The 11,882-nt window shown below is 51.4% G+C and overlaps 1 protein-coding gene across 1 annotated transcript in view; it reads left to right on the top strand.

Annotated features, from left to right (window-relative positions):
- MARCH10 (membrane-associated ring finger (C3HC4) 10, E3 ubiquitin protein ligase) overlaps positions 1–11,882 on the top strand; it is a 69,698-nt gene that overhangs the window by 673 nt on the left and 57,143 nt on the right. The window contains exon 2 of the mRNA XM_004693338.2: positions 4,915–5,021. Coding sequence (XP_004693395.1) covers positions 4,932–5,021 — 90 coding nt within the window. The 5' untranslated portion in view covers positions 4,915–4,931. The remainder of the gene's footprint in view (positions 1–4,914; positions 5,022–11,882) is intronic.

Genomic DNA, 11,882 nt, shown 5'->3' with positions numbered 1-11,882 from the left:
ACCCCCTGCTTCCCGGCCCTAGGTCCTGCTATTATTTCAGTAGGGGGGTGTTAGGGAAATCGGGCCCTATCACTCATCTTTGCTGTTTATACTCAGAACATGTTTATAACTAAGATTGTTTTAAGCTATAATTTCAACAAATCCTGTGATCTTTGTCGCTGCATATTTAATTGTGTGAAAGAAGGAAGGTCTCCTGAAATCCTCACAAGCACCCAGTTGTTAAAAAAAAAAAAAAGGTGGAGGGTGGAATTTATAAACCTGATTGTTGGGTATTCAAACAACCATTTAGATTTTGTTTCAAAATGAGAGAAAAAATAACTTCAGCTTAAAAGGGGGTTAAAACTGGTTCTTGCTGAACCAGTAAGACATTCACTTTAACATTTTTATTATAAGAACATAGTAAGATAACAGTAAAACAGCTTGTTATTTAAAATAATTTCCTTCTAATCAATTCTTGTGAAAAATGTAAGCACAGACAGCATATATATGTTTTGGGTTTTGTTTTTTTTTTTTTTTTTTTTTGGAACTGGAACCAACGCAGATAATCCTCAATCCTCATTCAAGATGTAACGCTTTCTATCAAGGCCACACAGCAGCTGGGACCAGGAATTTTTGTTTCCACTTTTTAGTTTTTATTTGATTTGGTTTTTTTTTTTTTTTTTTTTTTTTTGGAACTGGAAGAAGCATTCTGCTTCGGGTTTGAATTCACTGGAAATTTACACTAGAGAGGATGTGTATGTCACAAAGTACTTAGAATATTCCTTATTGAAATTTCACAGATAAGTAGAATTTTCGAGGCCAAAAAGAGTCATTTGCTACCGCTTCAGTGAAGCAGGGGCCCTTCTTCCTTCTTCCCACACCTACTCTTTCTACTTTCTTTTCCCTCTCCCGATTTAATATGTTGATTTCTAAGGCACAGATCTGATATAATATATTATCACCAAAGACTTAAAATAAGATGGATACATGACCATAAGACCATTTGACACTGAGAAGCAGTTTAAAGGTGAGAACTAGAGAGTACAGAATGCTATTTTAGAAGCATGTGGTTTGCCCACATTTCATTATTTTTCTTCCCTCCCCCACCCCTATCTCCTTCTACCTGTCTGTATTTGCTGAGGAAACATTTTTTGGCTTCAGTCATCCTGTTGAGTAGGCTCACAAAGCTGAGATCCATGAGTTAAGCATTATCTCATGTGGATTTATTTCCATACTGTTATTTCTGTTTGTTTATCCCGGTCAGTTTTTCAAACCTGCAGTACTGCATGAAGTTCAAGTGACACTTTAGAAACGTGAAGAATGTTTGTCTAAACTGTGGTGACCCTCCCACCATCTTCTTAATCTGTCCCTGCTCATATTTCTTTGATGCTGGTAGTATTTGTTTAATCGCAAAGTATTTATGTGTTTAACTAAGAAATTACATGAGGCACCACTGTGCTTCTAAATATTCATTTTAAAGTAAAGAAATAGAGAGCTTATGGGAGGGAAAGGAGAATTCTGTAGGTGGTATTAAAGTTCTTTTTTTGGTAGGTGATTGTGAAGTCAGAGGTAACCTAGCAAGTAATTCAAATAGTGTTATTTCTTACCTACCTAGACAGTTGTTTCAGGCTTCTTGATCTAGAATCCGCCTTAAGACAACATTGCATAGATTAGCTGACTTTTCTATGTCAACTTTGTAAGCAAAATGCATCATCCAAGTGGACTCTGGGAGGTGCCCTTTTAGTGACCACTAATATATTTTTATTATGAATCCTTATGTTCTCTGCCTGATTAATATTCAGACAGGCTTCCCTTTCTAACAGTAGCAGCAAGGGTTCATCTTTCTGCCTGTTTTAACACCATTTTCTGAAAAGGGTGGAAATAGAACTTCATGCTAAGTAGTTATAAAGTCATATGGAAAGTTAAAAGAGATCATTTAAAATAAAGTTCCATAAATGACTATCAAAATGTTCAGAGACAAGATGTAGGTTTTGTGTATAGACTGTGGTGAAAGAGACAAACCTAGCGGAAGCGAGTTGACCCAGTAGGTAGGTCCTTACCCTCAAGCTATGACAGCAGGATGTGACTCAAAAGCAGACACTGGGGAGAAACAACAATAACAACATTATTTCATCAGGGAGGGAGGAAAGAGGGAGCTAAAAAAGAGAGAGGGAGAGGAAAGTTATTGGCCGCTATGTGGCCAGATTCCAGCTGCCCTATTCCAGGTAGTGTCCGCTGAGCAGAAACCAGGATCCAGGCCGAAGCTGCACACAGCAAGCTGGTGGTTTCTGCAAAAACACCCCTCTTCACCAGGGGTTTCACTGACAAAGTCCCAACCCTGCCAAACTTCAGGGGTAGGGTCTCAAAATCTCCACCTTCTACAGTTGTGCTGGCTATAAGCACCAGCCCTGGCTTGGAGGTTTCTCCTCACTGTTCCTCTTAACCGTGGAGCTATCCATTGGACTACAGTGTCAGACTCCAACTCTCAAACATCAGCTTCTCTACTTGAGAGAAAATAATCCCCGAGAGACCAGCACAAGTTCTCCCTATTTCTCAGAGCTGGACAATAGTCTTCTCAAGATTTCATAGTAGCAGACTAGACACTGGGTCACAGCAAGTAGGGAGAACCTGACTGTGCTGGTATCTACATAACTGAATAAAGCAGAGAGCAGGAGAAGTCACAGGATGTGGTCGCCTCGGGCAGGGATGTCTTATCCTGTTGTCCCCCTGAAGCCTAGAGTGGCACCGGTCATCTGGTCATCATCAAAAAATGAATGGAGGGCCCTCCCTGGTGGCGCAGCGGGTTAAAGCACAGCACTGAGAATCTAAAGCCGCTTCCACATGAATTCGATTCCCGCCTGCCCCGGAGGTGACCACATGGCGTGGCAGACCTCTCCTGACCTGCCCGCTGCTCCCCTCAGCAGTGTGCTTCATCGATCTGCCTGTTCTGCTCCCCACTCTGTCTCTGGTGAAGCCTCTCACTGCCCCTGAGCCTCTGGCCTGTACCCCAGTTCTGTATGCACAAATAAATCAATCTTTAAAAAAAAATGCATGGAGACATTTGAAGGCCTCTCCTGGAATAGGGAGGGGCCTCTGATGACCTGAGAGATGATCTTTAGCAGACTCAGTATTACAGTGTCCTTTAATGACTTTGTGAACTGAAATAGTTTGGCCATAAATTCAGCTGCGCCAATCAGAACCAAACTTCTCGGAAACATCGTCCCTACCCCCTCATCTCTCATCAGTCCATCTGCCACTATTGTCTGCTGCCCATCACTCTACTAAACGCCCATCAGGGTTATCACAACCTCCTTCTCAAAACATGGTCCTCTCATCTTTGAAACTGTCCCTACCTGGTTTTCTCCGGCTGCTCCATCTTCTCTGCAGTTTCTCTTTGGCCACCTGTTGCTAAATGTTTGCTCCTCAGCGTTCAGTCCTCAGCCATCCCAGTGCAGTGCCCACTCTGCCTTCCCCTCCCGCTGGGCCCAGGTGTTTACCTATCTGTTCACTCCAGGGCCTTCACCCCGCTGCTTACTTGATGCCGCCACTGGCGGGACCCCAGATACTTCAAACTCCATGCTATTTTCTCCCAAACCTGTTCTTTCTTCTGAGTTTTCTGAAGGGGATGCTTGTGCCCAATAGCCTACTCCTTGAGCCAATAACCTGGGGAGCATCCCCCACACTCTCCTGTCCAAGGCCCCTCCAGGCAATCCCTAAGTCCAGATGATGCCCTCTCCTGAGCATCCGTCAAGGTAAAGAGCCTGGGCTCTAACGTGAGATTCCACAGGTTCAAATCCCAAGTTTTCCACTTATTAGCTCTCTAACCAAGAAGGGATTACTCAAATTCCTGCATAATAGGGCTAGTGCCTGCCTCAAAGCACTGTGGTGAAGACAGGTAAGATGTGTGAGTGATCACACAGTGCCTGGTACTTGTAAAGGCTCAGGAAGTAGTAACTGCGATCTCCTCCTCTCCATTTGCTACCCAGACCTGGTCCCATCTTACCTCCTCTGGATTGCTATCATTTATTCCTTTCCACTTCCACTCTTACTTTGCCCCTCCCCCAGTCGTCTTCCATACTACATATAGCTGGAGAGACTTTGTAACAATGAAAATTTAAATTTTTGCTCCCCTGGTAGGAACCTTCTAGTAGGTTATATGACCCTTTGAAACATGACCTTTAAGGAGCCCCATGTATGGCCCCTGCCAACCCCTCAGCTTCTCTGGTGTTGCTCACCCCCTCTTTCTCTGTTCTAACCACTTTGGGCTACCCAGCCCCCCACCTCACCAGCCCTTCTGTGCCCTAAACTGTACCTGCTGCCCAGTCTGTCCAGGATGCTCTCTCTGCCTCTTCTTGCCTAATCAAACCCAGTGTCGTTTCTAAGGAAAACCTTGCCTCCCTACCAGGTTTTTCTTTCCCATCACAATCCTCACCAAGGACACACAGCACTTCTCCACACAGCATGGTTTGCTGTTCGCTATCCCCCACCCTGGTTTATGGGCGCCCGAGCCTGGGCAGGGCAGAACCCGAGCTCTTGCTGACTCCTAGATGCCAGAGGCTCTGGGTGCCAGGGTTGGAACGGTAATGCCAACATAAATGAACTTAAACCACCAGGGGCTTCTAACTTTGGTCCCTACAAATTGAGCTAGGTTCTTGGGTTGTCTTTTCTTGCCAGGCTGTAGAGCAACTTCTGAATCAGGTGTCTCAACCTAACTGCCCGGGAATAAGGAGGCCAGCACCCCAGCCAGCTGATGCCTTGGGGTTGGGGGGTATCAACACAACACCAAGAGCCCTTCAGTCTGAAAGGGACATCTGTGCTGCCACCAAACAGGGACATTACATTAATAAGAGAATAAAAACACTTCTACTGAGGGAAATTCAAATACGGGAAAGCGACTGAGGGTCCTATCACAGCATGTTTATCTCTCCTGTGCAGGTTGGGGATTAAGAATCATGTTGCACGAAGCAAGCGACAGGCAGAAGTTCGTCAGTGAAGTGGAGTATCTCCGGGACATGCAGCATAAAGTAGACTCTGAATATCAGGTAATCGCAGAACACCGGAATGACCATTTTATGAGAGAACTCGGCTAACAGGACCCCTACGATAAGCAGTAATGGTTTTACAAATTTCCCCCAACCCACCACTCACTAGCTGGGAAAGTCGCCCTACCTCCCAGAGGGCCAGTGTCCTCACTGGCACAGTGGGCGGGGGGGTGTCCTAACAGGGCCCAGCTCACTATAGCATCGATATCGTCGTGATGATGAAATGAGAGGGGAGTCTCAGGTAGGTCACGCAGAGCTCGGCACTCCTGTCAACAAATGACACGGGACTTTCACTTTGGCCAAGTGACTCTCAAGAAAGGACAGGAAGGAGTTAATGAGTTTCCCTGCCCTGCACACATCCGTGCCCTTCTAGTGTCACCCGGCCAGAAGAAAGGTGGTTAGCACATTCTGCAGTAAGCTAACTACTCGTCACCCTGGTTACAGTGTTCACATGCAACAGCAGAGCAGGCAGGGAGCCAGAGGAGCCAGACCCATGGCCCAGAGCTGGCCTGGGACACGCCTGCCAAACTGGCGGTGGGATCCTGGGAGCAGCGACAAAGTGTCACTCCGCCCGCTGGCCTGGCCAGTGGTCAACCCTGGCCAGTCAAGGAGGCCCATCCCCAGCCTCCGCGGAGGGCTGAAAAGTGCTCCTTCCCGACGCAAAACACGCAACTGCTACCATCACGTTTTTCTCCTCCTTAGCAGTTTCAAACATAACTGAACCTCCCAGGTCACCAAGGAAACCAGACCTCGCTCAGGAGCCTGATTTCCCTGTAGAACACAGCGGAGCTGGGGCTGGGGATGGAGTCGGCAATGTCCTCCTCCTCTTACCACTTGCAACCCACAAGACTATGAGATGGAGGGAATGTAACGTAAAGAAGAACAGAGACACCCATCCGGCTGCTGAGGAGTCCATCGTCTGAAAGACGCCCGGCCACCGGGCCCACAGTGGAGGTGCGTGGTTGAAACTGTCTCCACAGCAGGCACCGAAGACAGTCACGCCACCGTGGGACTCCGAGCCACTCTTCAAGCTCACTTGCTCTTTCAGTCCTGCCCTCACGTGACAGCCCCCGCTCAGGCCCACCACGTCCTGAACCAAGTGCCAGCTCTCCCAGGGGTAATTCCAGGCTCGGGAAGCAAACAACCCATGAGTAAATATGTAAGGTTACCAGTTGCCAATACGTATACTGAGGCAGCTAACCCTGAGGGGCTGGGAGGCACACGCGGGGGGGCCCTGAGGCGGGGCTCAGACACCCTGAGGGGCTGGGAGGCACACGCGGGGGCCCTGAGGCGGGGGCCAGGACCCCCCTGAGCAGCAGGAGGCACACACGGGAGGGCCCTGAGGTGGGGGCTCAGACACCCTGAGAGGCTGGGAGGCACATGCGGGGGCCCTGAGGCAGGGCTCAGACACCCTGAGAGGCTGGGAGGTATATGCGGGGGGCCCTGAGGCAGGGCTCAGACACCCTGAGAGGCTGGGAGGTATATGCGGGGGGCCCTGAGGCAGGGCTCAGACACCCTGAGAGGCTGGGAGGTATATGCGGGGGGCCCTGAGGCAGGGCTCAGACACCCAGAGGGGCTGGGAGGCACAGGGGTGGGGCCCTGAGGGGGGGCCCTGAGAGGGACCAAGATGCCCAAGGGGCTGGTGTGCTTTGACTAAGGGCTGAGGGAGTGGGCGAGGTCCTCTTAAGTCTCTCAGGACAGTTTGTTATTTGGAGTTAGTTCCTATCCCCGTAACCATTAAGGGATGATTTTAAGCAGGAGAGAGCTAAAAGCTGAACTATTGGGTTGTCAGGAAAGTCATGACGTATTTTTTCTTTGCACCGTGACTTCTGTGACAACCCAATACATTTTTTAACAAAGCACTGTGGCTGTTGTGGGGGAGCCGGGGGCAGGCCTGAAAGGGGCAAGAGAAGCAGCCAAAAAGTAGCAAAGGTAGCAAAGGAGGGGAGGAGGGCGCGAGCCCTTGCCCGGGAACTAGCACCACAGGCATCTTGCTGGGAGAGGGAGAGGGGAGAGGTGTATGTGGCGACTGACTGACTGACTCACGTGTACTTGTCCATCCTCGCCCTGTCACTGTCCCCAGGGCACTCTCCGGGGCTCCGTCTACAGACATGCTCCGGCCTCCCACCTCTAAAATGAAAGAATAAAACTGTGGGGGCCCACGCGTCCTGCAGCCGCAGCCTGGGCACCTCCAGTGCCAGGGGTCCCCAGTCAGTCGGGACCTACCCCATGTTCCCCCGATCCCGGGAGCCCGGGCAGCTTCATCTCCTTTGGAGCCACTTCGCCCTCCACCCAGAAGCTTGGGCTTTCCGACGTCACCCTCTCCTGACTTTGCTCCTGCTCTCTGGGGTGTCCCCCAAATGCCATCCTGCCAGGGCTCCAGCAGCCTTGTAATGCACACGGTGTGTGGCTCAACGCTCTCCTACATTCTAAGCGGCACTTCACAGGAAGGACTGGTAATCCGGAATCTTCCCCGTCAGGATCACGTGCTCCCCACCTGTTGCACGTTTCTAAGTTGACGGCACCTCAAACCCAGCAAGTCCACAGAGCTGGCCCTCCGACCCTCCTCCTCGACATCCCCCCATGGGGAGATGGGCTGCTGCGCCCCCGCCCCGACCTCTGGCCTCTCATCGCTCCCCAGCAGTCACCAAGCCCTGCCCTGTCACCCGAAGCTCCCGGACACCTGCCCTCCTCTTCCTCCTTCCTCCGCCACACCGGCTCCGACCTCCGTGGCCTTTCGAAGGCCGAGCCTGCCTCCGGACTGCTCTGGAGTCTGCTCCTGTGCCCCCAAACACACATCTAAATCTCTGCCGGCGGAAGCCCTGGGTCTCCTCTCCTCCCTCACAGGGAGACCCGAGAACCACCGCAAACCCCGCACCTCCTTTCCATCCAGTTCTTGCTGCTGTTTTGCTCCTCAACAAGGGTGGTGACAACCGCAGTTCTCACGGAACACTAAAGGGAACCTCTCTGCCCCCACGGCACGCTTTTCTGAAAAACAACTTGTTCAGGTATCATCGACCTGTCATAAAATTCACCTGTTTTGAGAGTAAAACTTGACGACTTTCAGGGAACTTTGCAAAGGGGCCACCACTCCAGGACCCCCACTCTAGACATGTCTCTCTCTCCAATATCACAGCTGCTGCTTGTGAAATTGAAGTGAAATCACCTGAGGGGTGAACCCCCCTCATACTGGACCCCAGCTGTGTAAGGGATAGAGTGGGGCCCTGACTCCTCCATGTTGAACCAAACAGCTTATTCTTTTTTAAGATTTATTTGTGCATACAGAAGTGGGGCGCAGGCCAGAGGTGCAGGGGCGGTGAGAAGATTCACCAGAGACAGAGCGGGGAGCAGAACAGGCAGATCATCTAAGTACACTACTGAGGGGAGCAGCGGGCGGGTCAGGAGAGGTCTCTGCTGCGCCGTGTGGGTCACGTCCAGGGAGGAGATCGAACTCTTGCTGCAGTGGCTGGGGCCAGCTTGCAGTGCTGCGCTTTAACCCGCTGCGCCACCAGGGAGGGCCCAGCTTCTCTTCATGAGAGGCGAATTTGACCACCCTCTATTCTACACCTCTCCGTCCCGCTGACGTGCCGCTATTCCTAAAAGTCACATCCACCCTCCCGAGCAGTTTCAAAACCCCTCACTGCCAGGTCTGCAAAAATTATCTCAGGCTGTGTCCGCAAGGTTCTGAGCGCTGCTGAAGCAGGTAGTAGACACCCACAGCGACGACCTCAAAGGGGAGAAATGAGTCGTGTTACTTAACCTCCTCCCCCTTGCCTTGTTCCAGAAAGGGTTTAAGATCATGATTTAAGAATCAACTGCATGACTTAATGACCCCTTGAGAGTTGGTCCACACACCCCATGTGCATGCTAAAAGTTCGCTGCGGTGGGCCTGACACTGAGTGGACGTGGCAGTGCTGGGAGCGTGGGCCGCTCCTCCGTGCTGGAACCCGGCTTCCTCACGCACGCCCGACCTGCTTGGGCTCGAGGGAGTCTGCAGGTCAGGGGACTCAGACGCGGCAAGTGATTCGGGCTGGGGCTCCCCAGCCACACACCTGCTGCAACCTCATTTTCCGCCTGTGCCTGACTCGCCTTGGATGCGCTGGGCCCAGGGGAGGCCTTGGCAGCCTCCTGTGACACTCCCACTGCCCCCTCTCAGCGCTGCTGGGGGTCGGGAGGCCCCAGTCAGCAGCGTCTCTGCAGGTCTGCGTGGAGCAGGAGAGGAGGGCTAACCACCCCCCCACCCCGAGCTATTTTGATGCTGCTCCTTTCAGTGGTTGGGTGGGACCCTTTTGAGAAAACAAGAGGAAAAAACACCCATTTGGCATATTCCATGCTATTTCAGAATCTGGTAACTAGCGCATAATTATATGCGCTCTTGGAATTTGGCTGTATTTCTTCCAGGGTGTTCGTGTGCAGAGCTGTTTTCCCCTTCTTCTGGTCAAGTGTATTTATATCCCGCGAGGCAGGACTTAGCCACTAGTGTCCACTGAAAGCGACAGAAACACAGGACAGTCCTTGCAGAGGACTGTCCATTTCCAGTCATCCATTGTGCATTCCAAGGGGCTTCCTTTCAGGACTCTCAGCCTGACTCTTCTGCGTGCAGATCAAACTTGTTCACGGACAAGATGGGCGACTATGCTGGGGGCTGGGGATGGGGCCATCCGTCCAGCAGGCTGAGGGAGTGGGATCTTTCTCCCCCATGGGAGTTGGGGGGTGCTTCTCTGCCGCGCTCACCCCCGAGGTGTGTTACTCTAGTCTTCACGGCTAAGTGGGAAAATAAACCAGTCTGCGAGGAATTATCAGGTCACTCTGTCTTGTCGCCTTTGATTTCTTTGTGCTTTTTGTTTTCAGTGAGGTGACATTAGTTGATGACACTGTGCAGTTTCCAACATTACCTGGCCTGACCACATCCAGCACCAGGAGCCCGGTCCCATCCAGTGCCCCCTGGCCCGACAGCCCCTCTGGACTGGCCCTTCCCCTCAGGCCCTCGCCCTCTGGGAACTGCCATTGTGGCCAAGCATTTGTTTTGTTTTCTTTACATTCCACAAAAGAATGACGCCATCATCCCCTCAAGGGCCATCCAGGTGACCACAAATGGCCTGCTTTGGATTCTCAGTCTCTCAGGATGGACGAACTTGACTGAACAATGTTGCCAGTGATGGTCAAGACCCCACACTCTAGGTCCAGAAGAAGCAGCACCAAAAATAACCAGCTAATGTTAGATACCTCTCTCAAAATACCGGACAGCTGGTATAGCAGCAACCTTGACGGGGGCCGTGATTGAGTGGACGGAGGGCTGGGTCCCCGTTACGATGGTCTGGAGCCAGAATCAGGAGAAGCCTGTGATACTTGGCTTCCCGAGGCACCCTGAGCCCAGATGATGTCCAGAGGGAGGGGACGGAGGACAAAAGACACACATGTGGTGATTCAGAAAGCTGCAATGGCGAAGAAAAGGCAAGCAGTTTGCAGAAGGACCCTGAGTGTCAGGAAACGGGGGGTCCCTAGTCAGGCCCCCGGGGGGTGAGAGAAGAGCCCAATTTGGGAAACAGACCTCTTCTTCCTGGGAAGAATGGCCAGCATGACCTTCAGGCCTAGATAGAAAGACTCTTTTCTCTGCTGTGCCCAAGATCAGTCCCATTCTTTGGCCAGGGCTGACTTGAGAAATAAGAGTAAACTGAGAAATTAGGAATGACAGGAAGCTTGGTGATGCTGCTGGCAATGAAGATGGGGATGAGGGTGAGGATGGCAATGAGGGTGAGGGTGAGGAAAGGGATGAGGGTGAGGATGGAGATGAGGGAGAGGGTGGGAGTGAGGGAGAGGGTGAGGGTGAGGGGCCCCTTATTGAACACACACCTGGTGCCATTTACTACTGAGCATCTTACCATCAGAACCTCGGGTTCTCCCCACTGTCATGGAAGACAGAGAATCCATGGAGTCAGCTTGCCCAAGATCACAATGCTAGAAAGTGGCAAAACCACTTTACCGATGTTGCATTACAGTGAGTCACAAAGCCCACGCCCCACACACACACACAGGCCTATGCCCCACAGTGTATCTGTGCGTCCGTGTCCTGGCCCCACAGTGGGCCCGCTGCACAGAAGGCAGCCTGGCGACAGGTATGCTGGAGCTAGCCCGACTGGCTGGGGTGCAGGAGGAAGTCTTGATTCTCCCCGGAAGGAGGAAATAAGAAATTACCCGAGGCCTCCAATTTCAAGACTGCCCTCTGCCAGTTTTGTCACATGAACAGAAACTTATTTCTAGCAGGCTAACTCCAGACACATGAAACTGAGAGGAGAATATCTTAAAGTCACCGCGGGGAAAGGGGACCCCTGGTGCTTCTGCGCCTTCTCCCCTCCCCCGCCTGTGGATTTCACACCCCTCGTCCCTGTCACTTAGGGACCCCACGCATAGAAGCATCAGCCACAAACAGTTCACGCTGACAAATAACACGAACACTAGTCTCGCAGGGAGCGTGGTCAGGTGTTGCTATTCCTAGGACTGGCAGTCTGGACCTGGCCCTGTCCCTGCGCCTTCTCTCGCCTCTGCAAAGTTCTCCCTGGGGATCGTGAAGCTTTGACTGGCACAGAAAATTTGCTCCGCTGTATCAAGATCCAATTTGCGTACCTTGTCACTGATCTGCGCCTCTATCAGAGCAGGGATTAGGAACCAGAGGGAAAAATAATCTTTTCCCCCAGCCGTGCAAACCACTCTATTCTTCCTCTCCTTTTGGTAAAGAAATGCTGAAGTCACTTGCATTCTTGGAAGAGTGTTCAAAAACCACTCAGCCCTCAAGAATTCTGCTCTTCCCACAAAGATCCCCGGGCCCATGTGCTGGCCTGGGCCCCTCCAGCCGCATTTCCC

This window comes from Condylura cristata, unplaced genomic scaffold, assembly GCF_000260355.1.
Source record: "Condylura cristata isolate star-nosed mole 26May11 unplaced genomic scaffold, ConCri1.0 scaffold00038, whole genome shotgun sequence".
Taxonomy (NCBI): Eukaryota; Metazoa; Chordata; class Mammalia; order Eulipotyphla; family Talpidae; genus Condylura; species Condylura cristata.
The sequence above is the reverse complement of the archived record's forward strand: the minus strand, read 5'-3'. Positions and strand labels throughout refer to the sequence as shown.